The following is an 18971-nucleotide window of genomic DNA, read 5'->3' as shown; positions in this document are numbered from 1 at the left end:
AAGTCACTTAACCCTCATTGCCATGCAAAAAAGAAAGAAAGAAAGAAAGAAAGAAAGAAAGAAAGAAAGAAAGAAAGAAAGAAAGAAAGAAAGAAAGAAAGAAAGAAAGAAAGAAAGAAAGAAAGTAAGAAAGAAAGAAGAAAAAAAAATTTCCTCCTAGCATTACCTGATCTGGTTTTCTTCTCATTTTTTATGTCGGGATTTTTAATATTCACATTATATATCTAACCATAAATTGTTGTAAGTGAAAAGTACTTTAGGAACTATCTAGCCCAATCCCCTTCTTTTATAGATGATAAAACTTGGACCCAGAGATGGGAAGTGACTTACCAAAGGTCACAAAATGAGTTTATGATGTATGATGGAGCCAAGGCTAGAACCCAGGTCTTTTGACCTGTCAACTATACCATTTTGCCCTACTCAAATAGTATAGAAATTGGAATCCTTGGTTTTGTGCATTAATTGGGAAAGGTTAGGAGAGATGGATTTCAGTCCATCTTCTTAAGGGCATTGGGCTATGTTCCCCTCTTCTTTTTCCTCATCTGTCTTGCTTCTAGGCGGTGGTATCTCCAGTTATGCAGAGGATCCCCCTGGGGCAGGTCAAAGCTTGGTAGACTGTCTCAACCAAGCAATGCAAGATGTGCCCAAGGAGAGACACTCAGTCACTCCCCTCTACCTGGGTGCCACTGCCGGCATGAGACTTCTAAAGTAAGTTTGAATCCCTCCCTCTTCTGCGCTCTGCCTACAAGTTTGCCATTGGTGTGCCTTGGCACTAGAGTTGGCGTGGAGCTCTGTATCTCTATCTTCCTCAGTCAACCATTCATGCAGCCAAGTCTGGCTTTTTGCTGATCCATTCTGGGTAAGAAATGGCAGAATCTATTCCAGAATTTCCCTTCAATCAACATAGTACTTTTTGGTCTACCTGAGGGACACCTTTATCTGTTGTAGAACTTTCCTGGGCTTCTGGTGAAAGAAAATCCTGGTCTTGATTTTTCCAGGACTGAATTCTGGTTACCTGGTGACTATGTACATTTATAAAATCAAAAGATTATAGATTTCAAGATGGAAGAAATCATAGAAGTCACCTGGGCTAACGCTCTCATTTTATAGCTGAGGAAACTGAAACCCAAAGAGATTATATAACTTGCCCAGAATCACACAGGTAGTAAGAGAAAGAGCTTTGGGTTAGAACTTAGGTCATCTGGCTCCAAATCCAGCATTCTTTTAACTATTCAAGGGACATTAGAAATCCCCTAGTCCATGGGGCTCTTGATATAGGATCCATGGACTCCTGAGGGGGGTCTGTGGATATTTTCTGGGGGTCCGTGAACTTGGATAAGAAACAAATTATATTTTATTTTCACTAACCTCCAACTGAAGTTTAAAATTCCTTCAGGGGGTAGCTAGGTGGCACCATGAGGAAAGTACTGGCCCTAGATTCAGGAGGACCTGAGTTCAAATTTGTTTTTTTGTTTTTGTTTTGTTTTGTTTTGTTTTTGGCAGGGCAATGGGGCTTAAGTGACTTGCCCAAGGTCACACAGCTAGTAAGTGTCAAGTGTCTGAGGCCGGATTTGAACTCAGGAACTCCTGAATCCAGGGCCAGTGCTCTATCCACTGCACCACCTAGCTGCCCCCTGAGTTCAAATTTGACCTCAGACACTTGATACTTATTAGCTGTATGACCCTGGGCAAGTCACTTAATCCTCATTTCCTCACAAAAAAACAAAAACAAACAACAATAAACTCCTTCAATTATTGAAAGACATTAGTCTGAGAATGGATCCATAGGCTTTTGCAGATTCATGATACACAAAATATGAAGAATCCCTACTATTGTCCATCCTCCTCATTTGATAGAGAAGGAACCCAAAGTCCAGAATGTTATATATCTTGTCCAATATCACACAGGTAGAAAGTAAGAGAATTACGTTTCAAACATCAGTCCTTTGAGTCCAAATCCAATTTTTAAAATAATTTTTATCTTTTCCCCAATTATATGTAAAAACAATCTTTAACACTCTTTTAAAAAGTTATGTGCGGGGGCAGCTAGGTGGCGCAGTGGATAGAGCACTGACCCTGGAGTCAGGAGTACCTGAGTTCAAATACAGCCTCAGATACTTAACACTTACTAGCTGTGTGACCCTGAGCAAGTCATTTAACCCCAATTGCCTCACCAAAAAAAAAAAAAAATTATGTGGGGGCAGCTAGGTGGAGCAGTGGATAAAGCACTGGCCCTGGATTCAGGAGCACCTGAGTTCAAATTCGGCCTCAGATACTTGACACTAGCTGTGTGACCCTGGGCAAGTCACTTAACCCTCACTGCCCCCCCAAAAAAATTTGTGTTCCAAATTCTCTCCCTCCCTTTTACCCTCTCCCCTCCTTGAGAAGACAAGTAATTTGATATAGATTGTATCTGTACAGTCATGCAAAACATTTCTATATTAGCCATATTATAAAAGAAAACAGACCAAAAACAAAAGTCCTCAGACTCAGTTCTCTCTTTATAAGTGGAAAGCATTTTTTATAATAAGTTCTTCAGGGGCAGCTAGGTGGCACAGTGGATTAAGCACAGGCCCTGGATTCAGGAGTACCTGAGTTCAAATCCGGCCTCAGACACTTGACACTTACTAGCTGTGTGACCCTGGGCAAGTCACTTAACTCCCATTGCCCCGCAAAAAAAAACAAAAACAAAATAATAAGTTCTTCAGAATTGTCTCAAATCATTATATTGCTGAGAATTGCTAAGTCATTCACAGTTGATCATCCTTACAATGTTGCTGTTACTGTGTACAATGTTCTCCTGGTTCCACTCATTTCACTTTTTTTTTTATATAAGTCTTCCCAGGTTTTTCTGAAAGCAGCCTGCTTATCTTTTCTTATGGCACAATAGTATTTCATCACAATCATATACCAGTGCTTATTTAGTCATTCCCAAATTGATGGGCATCCCCTCAATTTCCAATTCTTTGCCACTAGAAAAAGAGCTACTATAAATATTTTTGTACATATAAGTCCTTTTCCTTTTTTTTTTTTTTAGTGAGGCAATTGGGGTTAAGTGACCTGCCCAGGGTCACACAGCTAGTAAGTGTTAAGTGTCTGAGGCCGGATTTGAACTCAGGTACTCCTGACTCCAGGGCCAGTGCTCTATCCACTGCGCCACCTAGCTCCCCCAGTCCTTTTCCTTTTTAAAAAAAATTTCTTTGGGATACAGACCTAGTAGTGATACTGTTGGATCAAAGAATATGCACAGTTTTATAGCCCTTTGGGCATAGTGCGAAATTGCTCTCCAGAGTGGTTAGATGCATCAACAATGCATTAGTGTCCCAATTTTTCTACATTCTTTTCAACATTTGTCATTTACCTTTTCTGTCATATTAACCAATTTGATAGGTGTCGGGTGGTACCTTGGTTGTTTTTACAAATCCAATATTTTTGATGCTGTACCATACTGCCCTTTTCTCAGCCACCTCCATGGGCAAGGTTGATGAGGCTGTCAGGAAGAACAGGAAATGATATTAAGGGGTTTCTATGTTTCCTGTAGCCTGACCAGTCCAGCTGCTTCAGACAGTGTCCTTTCATCAGTGACTGACACATTATCCCAATACCCCTTTGACTTCCGAGGGGCCCGGATTCTGTCTGGCCAGGATGAGGGAGTCTTTGGCTGGGTGACTGCCAACTATCTCTTAGAGAACTTCATAAAGGTAGGTTTTGGTGACTGTTCACCTTTTCTGAGGCCGCTATTTCCTCATATCCTATCTTGCCACCAAGTGGACAATGTCCTATTTGTCCTAAGATATACAGGGACAAACTAGCCATTCCCCTGTGCCCTTGTTGCTGATACTGGTTGGACCTTAACCCATCCCTCTAAGTCTATATACCATTTACTGGCCCCTGACCATACCCCTAACCCAGATGATACTCAAAAATGTCTATGACTGCTACCACTGGGGCCTCACATGGGTAGACTGGCTGCTGGGTCCTTTGGTGGCACCTGGCCCCACCATTGAATTCCTTGTTCATTTGGATAAGAAACTCTTCCCCTAAGATACCAGTGTTTATGACATGATTCCAGTATGGAAACGCCTTGGGGGAGGAGGGTTGTAGACCTGAGAGAGCAAAGTCTTTGACACATAGTTGGTGCTTAATATATACTTATTGGATTGTTTCTCTTTTCTCCCTGTGCCTCTCCTTTTCCCCTCTCCCTCTTTCTTCCCCTTTCTTATAGTATGGCTGGGTAGGGCAGTGGATCCGACCAAGGCAGGGGACAGTGGGGGCCATGGACCTAGGTGGGGCATCCACCCAGATCACCTTTGAGACAGCCAGCCAGACTGAGGACCCTGCCAATGAGGTCAAGTTGCAACTCTATGGCCAGAGCTACAGAGTCTACACCCACAGTTTCTTATGCTATGGTAGAGATCAGATCCTTAAGAGATTGCTGGCTGGTGTGCTTCAGGTATGGCTAGTCCACTGCAGGGGAAAGTCCCCTGGAGACCCCCATTACTCACTCCATCTGATCCTCCTGCTATCTCCATGCTACTTGGTATCTATTCTTATGATTGCCAGACTCTGGTGTCAATCTTTTGTCTGGGTGGGCTGGTTAGCTCTCTCCTTCCTGCCTCCCTCACCTTGCCAGCTCAAGATGAGAACTTCTACACTCTTCACTGGTTCTGTGAGCAGGGAGAAGCAGGGGGAAGCTCTACAAGCCCTTTACTAAGTTCCCAGGATGCCTATCTTGTGAAGGAGATAAGAGGAGCTGCAGTCTTTGTTCTCTTGGAGTTCATGGGATGGTTGATGGGGAGATGAGAGGCATCCTTCCATCCATCCCTCATCATTGCTACCATTTATGCAGTGCATTAAGGTTTACAAAGTGCTTTACAAATAATATCTCATTTCATCCTCACAACAACCCTGGGTGGTAAGGTTTTATTATTATCCCCATTTTAGAGATGAGGAAACTGAGGCAGAGTGTTTAAGTGTCTTGCCCAAGGTCACATAGCTAGTATCTGAAGCTAGGCTGGATTCAAATTCAGGTATTTCTGACCCTAGGTCCATCATTCTGTCCAATTTGTCTCCTAAGTACCTCATTTAAGAGTTAGACATCAGGTGACCCTGGGCAAGTCACTTAACCCCCATTGCCCTGCAAAAAAAAAAAAGAGAGAGAGAGAGTTAGACATCGGGCAGCTAGGTGGCACAGTGAATAGAGCACTGTTCCCCTGGATTTGGGAGGACATGAGTTCAAATCCAGCCTCAGACACTTGACACTAGCTGTGTGACCTTGGGCAAGTCACTTAACCCTCATTGCCCTCCCCCCAAGTTAGACATCAATAAGAGAAAACTTCATAGAGGAGGTAAAATTTGAATTGATACTCAAAGGATGGGTTGGTAAAATGTAGATGGGCAGTGAAAAAAAGATTTCAAATGGGGGAAATAGATTAAGCAAAGTATGAAGGCAGAAAGACACCTAATATATGTAGGAGTCAGTGATGATACAGGCCTAGCTGAATGCATGTGGGGAAATGATAAGATCAGAGCAGTCATTTCAGAAATGTGCAGACCTTGAAAGCCAAGCAGAGAAATTGAAACTTCATCTTACAGTCAGTGAGGAACCAATAGGAGTTCTTCAGTAGGGAGAGGACATGATAAGAAGTTAGGTTTGGGGGCAGCTAGGTGGCAGAGTGGATAGAGCACCGGCCTGGACTCAGGAGGACCTGAGTTCAAATCCGGCTTCAGACACTTAACACTTACTAGCTGTGTGACCCTGGGCAAGTCACTTAACCCCAATTGCCCTGCAAAAAAAAAAAAGAAGAAGAAGTTAGGTTTGAGGGTGATTAATCTGGTTGGTGTTTCAGCTGGGGCCAGGCTAAGATCAGGAACACGGGGGTCTGCTAGTGGGGAGGATGGGGCTAGACTACAAACTGCTAGGAGTTTCTGAACCTGATTCTCTGCATCTTCCCTATTCCAGAGTCATAGTTCACATCCTTGCTGGCCGGTAGGCTATACAAGGAAATTCTTCCCAAAGGATGTGTACACATCACCTTGTACTTCAGCTCAGAGACCTCGGCACTATGATGTCAATACCGAGGTGACCCTTTCTGGGAGCGGCAATCCTATCCTCTGCCAGCAGCTTGTTTTAGATCTTTTCAACTTCTCGTCCTGCCCTTTCTCCCAATGCTCCTTCAATGGCATTTTCCAGCCTCCTGTGGCCGGGAACTTCATTGTGAGTTGTGGGGCATTATTTCAGTTTGGGACATGAAGTGGGGCTATTAGGGATCCAGTAATCATTTTGTAGGTAAATCCCATCCTACCCACAGGGTTAGGCCTGTGTCTTACCCTTGACACAGGGGTTGGGACTATGAAAGTTTAAACTAGCCAACTAGCTAGCAGCATAGACACACCTAAGAAGTAGGGGGAGATTAAATTCTATAACAAGAAAGTCAGGCATGGCTACTACCTGAGCTAGGAGACAGAGATAGGACTATTATTCCAAAAGAAAATTCACCCTGACTCTCAGGAATCTTTCCCCCACCCCACCTCCAAAAGGAACTTTCCATATTCAGGTGGTCACACCTTCTGTCTCCCCCATCATCTGTCCTCTATAAAGGCTTTGGCCTCCTTCCCTGTGGAAAAGAAAGGTGTCTCTAAGCCACCTCTTTTCTCCTTGGGGTGAAGTCTTTGACTTCCCTCCAAATAAAAGACTATTTTGTTCTAATTGGATTGTGTACAGAGAGGTGTAATTCTTTAAAGAGGAATACCTAAGGATCTCCACAACCTATTTCCTGTGACACCCTCCTGGACTTTATCCCAGATATTGATTCTTCCACCTGTAACTTGGGAGAGAACAAGTGGCCCTTAGTTCAGCCCAGACACCAGACACCCTTCAGCTGAGGGAATTAAATCACCCATATAGAGGTGGCCCTGAAGGTAATTGGCTCAAGATGAACAGGAATGGTATATAGGGGAATCTCAGAGAGTAGGGACATAGTGGGCTTGGACAGTGATGGGGGAATGAATGTAGTAGCTCAGGGCCATTGAAAATTTAGGAATCAGGGGAGCTAGGTGGCGCAGTGGATAGAGCACCAGCCCTGGAGTCAGGAGTACCTGAGTTCAAATGAGGCCTCAGACACTTCACACTTACTAGCTGTGTGACCCTGGGCAAGTCACTTAACCCCCATTGCCCCGCAAAAAAAAAGTATAGGAATCAAGATCTAGTGACAAGGTGGGGTGGAGATAAGAACTGAGGGTAGGCAAGCAGAAGGATGAGGATCAACTGTACCCTTGCCAAGGATCTGGAACAGTAATGGTAATTTCTGTGTCCTTATCCCTATTCCTGTATCCTGTACCTGACATTAGGCCTTCTCTGCATTCTACTATACTGTGGACTTCCTTCAGAAGGTGATGAAGCTACCTGTGACCTCTCCAGGGGAACTGGGCACTGCAGCCAATGCTTTGTGCAAGGAGTCATGGGTAAAGGTAAGAACCTTTTGATATGTAATGATTGGAATGACACTACCTGCTGGAGAGCTACTGTAGGAAAGCTCTGCCATGAGGAGAAGGCATCTGAGGGCAAGCCATGTGGTCAGTTCCTTGGTGTCAGGAAGTGACATTTGCTCCTGGGTACCGTCTATCAAAGCTACCAGCCAATCAACTTGAGGAGCCTCCCATTTCTGGGAGGAGGACATGAAGTAGGAAGTGGACACTGGCAGAGGGGTTCTTCATCTTTTGGCTCCTGATCTCACCATGGTGGTCGGATGATGGGGTCTCTTAGAAATAGTTAGATTTTTACCTTTCTCTCTGATCCTAATGCTCTTTAATAAATACTTAAACACTTAAATACTCTTGCTAAAGCTCATAATTTATTTATTTATTTATTTATTTTTGGTGAGGCAATTGGGGTTAAGTGACTTGCCCAGGGTCACACAGCTAGTAAGTGTTAAGTGTCTGAGGCCGGATTTGAACTCAGGTCCTCCTGAATCCAGGGCCGGTGCTTTATCCACTGCGCCACTTAGCTGTCCCCTAAAGCTTATAATTTATTGGCGACCACTCATTAGATTTTAGATAGTATAGTTAGAATTTTAGCCCCTTACAGATATCTGCACAGAGGGTATAAGATTGTGTGTACAAGATCTTGTGACTGTTAACAAGGTGTTGGGCACATATCTTTGTCGATCATTCCCATCTCTGTCAATCATTCTAACTTCCCAATCCCATCTTGTCTAGAATGGAAGGCCATGAATGGGAGACTAATACTTCTGGCCCATCCTCCTGCTCCCAGTCCTTCACCCCATTCATATGAGAGCCAACCAGAAGTTCTTAGTCTTGCCCAGACACTAGATATCCCTCAAATGAAGGAATGGAATCACTTTTCTACATGTAGCTCAGAAGAGGAACTGAAGGAGCAATCCTCTTACTCCCAGTGGTCCATGGGATGCTTTATCTCTTCTCTCTTACTCAATCTGCAATTTGTTAAGCACCTCCTTTGTGCTGGAGGCAGGACTAAGTGGTGGCTTTGCAAAGGCAAAAATGTAATAGCCCCTACTCTCTGGGAGCTTACATTCCATTGAAAAGATAATATGTACATGAATCAGTATATAAAAAATAAATAAAATGTAAATGGATGGGAAGCCTTTGGGGGAAGGATGGTCATCTCTGGGGTAGGGAAGGGGAATCTGTAGCTTTTTTTTTTTTTTGGTGAGGCAATTGGGGTTAAGTGACTTGCCCAGGGTCACACAGCTAGTAAATGTTAAGTGTCTGAAGCCAGATTTGAGCTCAGATACTCCTGACTCCAGGGCCGGTGCTCTATCCACTGCGCCACCTAGCCGCCCCTGAATCTGTAGCTTTTCGCTGAAGGTGTCATTTGAGTAGAGTTAAAGGAAACTAGGGAATCTAAGAGAAGGTCAGGTAGGAAAAGTTGTCCAGGCATGGGCGACAGCCACTGTCTGGGAGATTTATGGAGTGGTATGTGAAGGACAGAAGGAAGATCGATTTGGCAGGGCCATGGAATATACATAGGGGAGTAATATACAGGGGGTCCCCAAAGTCTTAGTGCAGTTTTAAACTAATAAATTTAGAAATACAAATGTAAAAACTTACAAAATTTTTTTCTTCAGTTGTTTTTGACTCTTTGTGACTGCATTTGGGGTTTTCTTGGCAAAGATACTGGAGTGGTTTGCCATTTCATTCTCCAACTCTTTTTTTTTTTAATGTTTTTTATTTGTGTGTATGTGGTTTTGTTTGTTTGTTTTTGGCAGGGCAATGGGGGTTAAGTGACTTGCCCAGGGTCACACAGCTAGTAAGTGTCAAATGTCTGAGGCTGGCTTTGAACTGAGGTCCTTCTGAATCCAGGGCCAGTGCTCTATCCACTGAGCCACCTAGCTGCCCTCTCCAACTCTTTTTGCAGACAAGGAAATTGAGGCAGACTTGGTTAAGTGACTTGCCCAGACAGACCTAGTCTGAGACCAGATTTGAACTCAGGAAGATGAGCCAGCACTCTATCCACTGTGCCACCTGGCTGCCCTCAAAAAAAAATTTAGAAAGATTAATTGTTTCTATTTTTAAAATATTGATATGTTTCTTATTAAAAATTTAACATAACCACCATCCTTTACTATATATGTTGCACTAGTTGATTTTCAAGCTTGGTAGAAACTTTCATCAGCTGCTACTCAGTGACTGAAACAAAGCCTTGATGTCTTGATGACAGGTCTGATGTGACTTCCCCAAGGAAATGTCTAATGGAGATAGATCAGGTAACCAAGGTGACCAAGCAAGAGCATCACTGGTCTGGCTTTGAGAAAGTGTCATACAGAAACTATTACACACAATGTGTGTCAAGGCTGGATGCCCTATCTTCTTAAAATAATTAAAAATTGATTTCAAAATTCATAAAACAAAATAAATATAAAAGATATTTAAATAATTAAGTTTTTTAAATGATGCTTTTGTAAGCTTGTAGCCTTTATACTCCTGAAGTTATTAAGCTATATCACATATATATATACATATACACATACATATACATATATACATACATATATAGCCTCTTTGACTGCACTAAGACTTTTGGGACATACTGTATAATAAGATTGAAGGAGTCCAGGTCATAAAGAACTTTAAAAACTAAATAGAGAAGCTTATATTTGATGCTAGAGGCAATAGGGAGATACTGAAGTTTATTAAATTAGGAAATGAAATGGTCAGATTTCACTTTAGAAAAACACTTTGGTAGCTGTGTGTAGGCTAGAATGCAGAGGAGAGAGACTTGATAAAGACATTTAGGGAGCCACTGCAGTAATCCACGAAAGAAATAAAGTGAAAATAGTATGCTTCGATCTACATTCAGCCTCCATCAGTTCTTTCTATGCAAGTGAGTAGCATTTTTCATCGTGAGTCTTGGATCATTATATTGCTGAGAATATCTAAGTCATTCATAGTTGGTGGTTGTATGATGTTGTTAGAGTGTACAATGTCCTCCTGATTCTGCTCACTTTACTTTGCATCAGTTCAAGTAAGTATGAGAAAGGAATAGTTTTGAGAGATAATTTGTAGGTTGAAGTGAAAAGTTTTGGTGAGAGTTTGGCTATGTGAGGTGAGGGAAAACAAGCAGTCAAGGATAATGACAAACTTATGAGGTAACTAGAAGGATAGTTGTGCCCTGGACAGAAACAGTGAGATTCTGAAGGGGATGAGTGGGAAAAAAGAAAACAAGTTCAATATGGACATTTTGAGTTTCAGATGGGATGTCTAGTTTAAAATATCCAATAGGCAGTTTGAAGGTCTAGTTCTCAGGAGAGACCATGGCTGGATTTATATATTTCAGAGGAAAGATCGTTAAATCCATTGGAGCTAATGAGGTCACCAAGTGAGAGAGTGTAAAGAGAAAACAGAAAAGGGCCCAGGGTAGAGCCTTGGGGTACCCCTATAGTCAGGAGCTATGGCATAGAAGACGAACCAACAAGAAAGACTGAGAAGGGTCCAAACGAGTAGGAGGGGAACCCAAAAGGAGAGAACATCGGTGGTTAACGGTGCCAAAGAGAGAAAGAAGGCTGAAGAGTGAGAAGAGATCATTAGATTTGTCAGTCAATGAAGAGATCTTTGGTAATTTTGGAGAGAATAGTTTCAGCTAAGAGAGGGCAAAGAGTTGTTGTGTCACATCCAACTCTACTTGGCCCCATTTGGGGTTTTCTTGGCAAAGATGCTGGAGGGGTTTGCCACTTCCTTTCTCCAGCTCATTTTACAAATGAGGAAACTGAGGCAAGCAGGGTTAAGTGACTTGCCTAGAGTCACATAGCTAGTAAGAGTTTGAGGCTGGGGGCAGCTAGGTGGCGCAGTGGATAGAGCACCGGCCTTGGAGTCAGGAGGACCTGAGTTCAAATCCGGCCTCAGACACTTAACACTTACTAGCTGTGTGACCTTGGGTAAGTCACTTAACCCAATTGCCTCACTAAAATTAAAAAAAAAAATTAAAAAAAAAAAAAGAGTTTGAGGCTGAATTTGAATTCAAGATGAGTCTTTTGACTCCAGGCCCAATACTTTATCCACTGCACCATCTAGCTTACTGAAGCAATAGTTTTAGCTGAGTGAGGCAGCTAGATTTTTGCAAAGCATTGAGAAGTGAGTAAAAGGAAAGAAGTGGAGGCAAAGAGTGCAAATAGCTTTTTCTTGGAGTTTGGTTTTAAAAGGGAGGAGAGATATAGCTTGAGGCTATGATAGGGTCCAATAATGGCAGCTGGGTGGCACAGTGGATAGAACACAGGTCCTAGAGTTAGGAGGGCCTGAGTTCAAATTTGACCTCAGACACTAGCTTTGTGACCCTGGGCAAGTCACTTAACCCGGTTTGCCTTGGTCCCTCATCTATAAAATGAACTGGAAAAGGAAATGGCAAACTACTCCAGCATCTTTGCCCAAATGGGGTCAGGAGAGTTGGACACAGAAAGGACTCAACAAAGAGGGTGTAGTAAAAGTTTGTTTTTGGAAGGTGGAGGCTTAGATGTTTTTGTAAGCAGCCAGAAAGGAATCAGTAGTTAAGGTGAGATCAAAGATTAGTGGAAAATGATTGTGTGGTTGATCTGTTGGAGAAGACTGGAGAGGAGGGCATTGAATATATGTAGAGGGATTGGGCTTGTTGACAGGAAGGGTCACCTCTTCTCCCCAGGCTGAAGAAAGCAAAGGAAGATGTGCAGAGGTTTTGAGATATAGAGAAGAGGAAGCCATTGGTAAATGGTCTGGGTGGGGTTTATTTTCTCAGTAAAGTAAATCTTGAAGTCCTTAGCTGAGAGGGAGGCAATAGATGATTTGGGAGGCTTAGGGAAAGAAAGTTTGGGACAATTTGTGTGGGACTGGATGGAGAATGAGTTAGGGAGGAGTAAGAGGATTCTCTTGCTGAAGGATTAGATAATATTAATTTGTAGTGAACTCTGTTGGTTTGATCTTCTGATTTCCTCCTGCTCTGTTCAGCAGCACATGAATAGGAGTGGATGAGGTACAAATGGCATAATTCAGGGACATTAGTATTTTCTCAAGCATTTTGATTTGTACCATTCCACTGGATCTTCCAAAGGGATGTGAAGACACATGGGTCTGCTTCATAGAGGAGCTAACTGAAATTCATAGAGGTAGAATGACCTGAAGAGATTCAGATTTCAGTTTATGGATGGGACTAATTGACCTATAATGCCATTTCTTTCTTCCTTCCTTCCTTCCTTTCTTTCTCTCTCTCTCTCTCTTTCTTTTTTTTTTTTTGCTGGGCAATGAGGGTTAAGTGACTTGCCCAGGGTCACACAGCTAGTAAGTATCTGGTGTCTGAGGTCATATTTGAACTCAGGTCCTCATGAATCTAGGGCTGGTGCTTTATCCACTGTGCCACCTAGCTGCCCCCTCTCTAGTGACATTTTCATAAAGCACTGGCCCTGGATTCAGGAGGACCTCAGTTCAAATCTGACCTCAGACACTTGACATTTACTAGCTGTGTGACCCTGGGCAAGTCACTTAACCCTCATTGCCCGGTGCAAATTAAAGAAAGAAAGAAAGAAAGAAAGAAAGAAAGAAAGAAAGAAAGAAAGAAAGAAAGATCTAGTGTCTAGTGCCATTTTCAAATTCTTGAAATTCTGCAATTTTCTTAACCTGTCCAAAACTATACAGTGAGTTAATATCAGAGCCAGGATCAGAAAAAACTCAAGTCTCCTGACTCTCAGACAAGGGCTTTTTGGCCCTATACTACATTTTGTGGTTAATTAAATTGCAACTGATTATTATTGCACCAAGACTGAGCTAGCATTGGGTGGGTTAAAAGATCCTTCTAGACCTTTTGGGTCAGTTGAAAATACATCAAACCACCCTTTGCTCAAATTGCTTTGTAAGTACTTTTTTTTTGTTTTCTAGGAGGCCCAAACTTCCTCTTTTCATTAAAATGTTAATTTGCTAGCTGAGCCCTTCTAAATCCTCCCCACCCCTTCACCAGGCCCCAGCTTGAAGGGAGGAAGCCTAGCACACAAATGTTAATGTACACCGGTCTCTCAAAGTCAATCTGGTTTAACTCTCTAGAGGTGGGCTCTGTGGCCTCCTTTAGTCATGGGCAGACTTCTGACTGGTTTCCTTGTGGCTTATGGTTTAGTAGAAAGAAAGGGGAAAAAAAACACCTGAATTTGGGAATAAGGATACCTGGGTTTTGTACCCCTACCTTTAGGGATAGCTAGGTGGCACAGTGAATAAAGCACTCGCCCTAGAGTCAGGAGGACCTGAGTTCAAACCCCACCTCAGACCACAGATTAGCTATGTGACCTTGGGCAATCACTTAAATTGCCTTAAAACATCTGGGGCCATATCTTGCCAATGGACCCAGATGACTCTAGAGAAGAGAGTGAGGTTGGTGACCTTGCACAGCCCTCCCTCATGACATCTCCCCAATCATCAAGTATTAGTCCTTTCTCTGGGACTCTGTGTTTCCTTATCTATAATATACTGGGACTGGGAGGGGTTCCCTTAAGCTCTGATTCTAAAATAAGACATTTTTTTGGGAAAAGGGGTGGGGAGTCCAGACTGGACCATGGCACTGCTGAGAGTTCTTCTGTACCCTATCCCCAGCTACTGGAGCGAGCCCCTAGTCAGCAAGCCCGCCTGGCAGATTACTGTGCCTCTGCCACCTTTGTATACCAGCTCCTTGTTCAAGGCTACAAATTTGATGACCGTACCTTCCCCAGTATTGCTTTCCAAAAGAAGGTATGTGCTTGGATGGGGGGGTGGAGGCAGGAAAGGTTGAAAGGGAGAGAAGGGGAGAGAGTAGAAGAGAGAGAGGATGAGAGGGTGGAAGGAAGAGGGAAAGAGAGGTTGGGAGGGAGGGAGAAGAAGGTGGGCTTTCTCAAGGTTGGCCCCTTGGAAGGCTGGGCATCACCAAGCAGACCTGGTATTCTCTGGCTCATGAGCACCTGAGCCCCCATGCCACTGTGACCCTTACAGTCTTCAGCTGCTTGGGCTCCCTCTGAAAGTATATGTCCAGAGACGGGTGGAAAAAGAAGTTAGGGCTGGAGAGAGGGATAGAGCTCAGTAACCCAGGCCTCTGATTACGGCTTCTTCATCCTTCTTCTCTAGGCCGGAGACACATCTATTGGCTGGGCACTGGGCTACATGCTGAACCTAACCAACATGATTCCACCTGACCAGAGGAATTTCCGCAAGGGCACGGACTATGGTTCTTGGGTCGTCTTAATTCTGCTTTTCATCCTGGTCATCCTTGTGGCCTTGGCCATGCTTTTCTGCTTTGCTCGCTCTTCCAAGTCACAGAGTGCCATCTAAATTAGGTGCCTGGTTGGCATGGGTCAGGCCCTGTCCCCTCTATGGCCCCCAGCACTGCTGTCCCCTCCTACTATTCTAGAAGCTGCAGGACTGTGTCCCTTCCCGACATAGGCTTCATCAGGACGATTCACCACCTCTCCCTGGCACTGGGGGCGGTGGGGTGGGGGTGGGGGTGTATGAAAGGATTGTAAGGAAAGAAGAGATTAGAGCAGAGGGATAACACTTGGGGTTTCCCTTCCTCAGCTTGGGGAAATCTCTTCTCATTACTGGTTGATTCATTGAGCAGGTTGAACTATATGAAAAGTAGAGCCTGGTAGAGGTGATGACAATGATTCTTACCAAATCTAGACTAAGGCCTCTAGAATTGGAGATCCCAGTAACCCAGAATGTCCCCTAAACCTTGCTCCACACATCTAGCAGTGAGCCGGTATTAGTTGGCCTACCAATGTTACTGGCTTGGGGCAACTTGACTTCCAAGAAGGCTTGGGGAAGACACAGTCAGAACCCAGATTTGGTAATTAGTTAGAAGCCCCACATCTGATGTGTGTCATGGAGTAGCAAGGTCCCAGGCTTTAGTCCCAGTTCTCCAACTGATACTCTGGCTTGGGCTAGAGGCTCCTTCTGCCCTTCTCCTCCATCTCTGTCTTACTAGAGTCAGACCCTTGTCTTACTGTGGCTCCTGGCATTCAGGGGTAAGGATATTGACTGAGCTACTCAGGTAGCCCTACTCTGTGGCATGGGGATGGAGTCTGATCTCTCCTTGGAGGGCAGCAGTCCTGTTATCATGGAGAGGCAGATAAGGCTTGATTTGGGGATGGGGAGTAGAGATTGGGCTCAGTGGAAGGGAAAAAAAATCCTGTCCTCATTTCAAACTACAGAGCTGCCCAGTATGCTTATGGTTCTCACTGTGGTTCTTGTATAACTCAGGGGGGTGTGTGGGAGGGAGGTGGGTGGAGGAGAGATAGAGAGAAAGACAGAGACACACCATCTGCATCTCTCTGTACCTGCCCTCGAAGAGCCATTGGCATTCATCACTTGTATTAAAAAAGAAAAAAAAAGTTTGTAATAAAATGTATCCTGGATAACTAGCCAATGCTGATGCTCATTTCTCCCCGGGGTAAGTCCCTGGCTGATCCCTGACCCATATGTACATTGCAGAGCTATGGCGGACAGTCCCAGGAACAGAAGTGCTTAGGAGAATGCCAAATAGATGAACAGCCTCCTTGAAAGAGGGGCAGAGGCATATGTGAAGAGCATCCCTTATGGAAACCTTCATGGAAAAACCCACCTCAAGAAGATGGATTATTTTGAACTAGATTTTGAATGAGTAATGAGTGGAAGTTGTATAAAAGAAGAAAAGCAGAGAGGTTCAAATCCATCATTCCCCTGACTTAATTAAGAATCAACATGGGGGGGGGGCGGCTAGGTGGCGCAGTGGATAGAGCACCAACCCTGGAGTCAGGAGTACCTGAGTTCAAATCTGACCTCAGACACTTAACACTTACTAGCTGTGTAACCCTGGGCAAGTCACTTAACCCCAATTCCTCACTAAAAAAAAAACAAAAACAAAAACAAAAAAAAAGAATCAACATGGGGCAGCTAGATGGCACAGTGGTTAAAGCACCGGCCCTGGATTGAGGAATATCTGAGTTCAAATCTGGCCTCAGAAACTTAACACTTACTAGCTGTGTGATCCTGGGCAAGTCACTTAACCCCCATTGCCGGCAAAAAAAACCAAAAACAAAGAAAAAAAGAATCAACATCACCTTTCCCAGACAGATGAAATGCATGAAGACTTTATAGGAAGGACTGATATCTGTGGGACTGGACTATGGGTGTGTGTGCCTGCGTGCATGAGGAGTCTTCCCTCATCACCTGTACCAGTATTTTATTACCTCCATGAGGAGCTTTTCCTCCAATTTAGGCTTTTTCTCTCACTCTGCACACGCTGCTGCTTCAGCCTGTCTCCTCTAGTTTCCCCTGGGTAGAGAGGGAGTGCCATGGAGTCCCAGTCCTCAGTTAGTCTGCAGGAAGCCGCAATGCACATTGGCCTGAGTCTCTGTAATCTCCACCCAGGCAGATGTTTGGCTGGTGCTTGGAGGGGGGGGGGGGGGAGAGAGGGAGGAGAAGCTGTTGTCACTGGTGACTCAGGGTTGATATGCAGAAGGGAGAGGAGAATGGAGCCAGCACACCCATAGAGATCTGATGTATAGGATGCTCAGCTTCAGACCAGTTCCTGGGGGAGGCCACCTTTATCTTTAAATAGGGACACTCTTTGACAGGATTACCTTCTGGAAGAGACTTCCAACTATTAATGTTTAGGACGGGTTGAATTTAAAAAAAAATATATATGGATTGATGCCAGTCTTCGGTGTTACTACATGAGTTATCTATCCCTTTTGAGTCCAAGAGGAGATGGACACACCCAAGTCTGCAGTACAGCGGGCAGACAGCCCTCTGTCCACCTCCTCCGGCCAGGATTACACTCAGCCAAAAGCCTCTCTCTGTGTCCCCTGCAATGCAGTTTAGGCCGTGTTCAAGATCCTGAACACCATCAGCCTGGCTTGCCCTTAGGGGTGTTTTCTGTGCTTCTGACAAAGGCTGTGGGACTGAGCCCCCATTTTCCTAAACCTTGAAACAGGTATTGTAATTCCTGTCTAGACTATTGCCCTGGGGGTTGGGTGATTGGGTGGAATTCCTAGTTAAGTGTAAGAGACTGTGAATAATGTTTAAACAAAAAAAGGCCTCAGCCCCAAACCCTAACTTGTTTCCCCAAATTTTAGAAAATAGAAATGGCCTCTGCTACTCCTGGGCATGGATGGATAGGGCGTTGTTTGCAGTTAAAATATTTGCAAGGCTAGGGTGTATGCTACTGGACCAAGAGACTAGAGCTAAGGATGATCCCCTGAGAGGCTTCTTTAACTAGAATGGATTTCCTGAGAATCTACAGCCGGACTGGTTCCTTGCAGTGAGTCTCACTCCTAGGCCTCACTCCCCCCTCCCCGCAATTGGAATGATTCATCTTAGACTCTCCTGTCCTGTCTCTCCCCCTACCCCCCCCCAATTTCTGGGAAATGAGCTCAGATGCTATTTTTGTCTGGTCAGGGTGACCTTCATAGATGGGAAGGGGAGGATGCAGTGAGGAGGGGGCAGGCTCTAACAAGAGTGAGCCCCCACCAATAACCATGATTCTCAGACCAGGAAAGGTGGCCAAGACCATCCCTGCAGTGTGTTTCCTAGCCAAGGAGACCTGCAGTGTGGGGGACTGGGGCTACACCCTTCTCATAGTCAAAGGCATAAGAGTAGACCCTTCCCCAGAAAAAATACTTCCTGTTTAACCATACCAGCATCTCCTATTGGGAGACACTGGGACAGTTATAACAAGGTGGTTCTGGGCTGTAACAGTGGGAAAACTGTATTATAAGGAGACACAGTGTGTTATATCAAGGACATGGAGAGAATAATAAAAGGAGACCCATGGAGCTTTATGGGACTACATTATGGAGTATTATAACAAGGGCACTGAGAATATTACTAGAAGGGGATTTGAGTGTAGGGTAACAAAGACATCTGGAATTGTAATAGGGAGGGCAAGGTTAGTTGTGTTCTAAGATAGGAAGCTTGAGGGCATTGTAACTAGGACCTTGAATTCATTATCTGGAGAACACCAAATGTATTTTACTTCCTAGTATTTTTATCCTAGAGGCAGGCTGTTACTGGGAGCATCTCTGACTCTGGCTGAGTGACCCTGGACACGTGACCTTTCAGAGCCCCAGGCAACTTTCTAAGACTAAAATTTTCAGAGGTGCACATCTTCTTTGTTAAAGGGAATGGCCTCTTTAGAAGGCCATTCATGTATCAATGGTCCAAACTCAGTCCCATTTATCCCTTGTAAATGTACTGTGTTCAGGCCAGGGGAACGTGATTTTACAGTAGTTGAGTAGAATGATAGATTTAATGTAAGAGAACCTGTGTTCAGATCCTGGCTCTGCCACTTACTAAGCATGTGGTTTTAGGCAAATCACTTAACCCTTCTCAGCCTTAGTTTCTTCTTTTGTAAAACAGGAGGAGGGAGAAGGAGGTTAGACTAGAGGACATCTAGGGTCCTTTTTTTAAAAAATTATTTTATTTTTAATTTATGGAATAAAACAAGCATTTCCATAACATAGTTCAATAAAAAAGAT

The 18971-nt window shown here is 44.0% G+C and overlaps 1 protein-coding gene across 2 annotated transcripts in view; it reads left to right on the top strand.

Moving 5' to 3' along the window:
- The window catches only part of ENTPD2 (ectonucleoside triphosphate diphosphohydrolase 2), a 33836-nt gene extending 17973 nt beyond the window's left edge, over positions 1-15863 (top strand). Inside the window, exons 3-9 of one of the 2 annotated variants that reach the window (XM_043980153.1) lie at positions 558-708; positions 3542-3701; positions 4226-4453; positions 5963-6217; positions 7351-7470; positions 14080-14214; positions 14584-15863. In XM_043980153.1, coding sequence (XP_043836088.1) covers positions 558-708; positions 3542-3701; positions 4226-4453; positions 5963-6217; positions 7351-7470; positions 14080-14214; positions 14584-14787 — 1253 coding nt within the window. In that variant the 3' untranslated portion in view covers positions 14788-15863. The remainder of the gene's footprint in view (positions 1-557; positions 709-3541; positions 3702-4225; positions 4454-5962; positions 6218-7350; positions 7471-14079; positions 14215-14583) is intronic. The other variant, XM_043980154.1, reaches the window with a different exon arrangement.
- The last annotated feature ends 3108 nt before the right edge of the window (positions 15864-18971 follow it).

The sequence above is a fragment of the Dromiciops gliroides genome, chromosome 2, assembly GCF_019393635.1.
Source record: "Dromiciops gliroides isolate mDroGli1 chromosome 2, mDroGli1.pri, whole genome shotgun sequence".
Classification (NCBI taxonomy): Eukaryota; Metazoa; Chordata; class Mammalia; order Microbiotheria; family Microbiotheriidae; genus Dromiciops; species Dromiciops gliroides.
The sequence above is the reverse complement of the archived record's forward strand: the minus strand, read 5'-3'. Positions and strand labels throughout refer to the sequence as shown.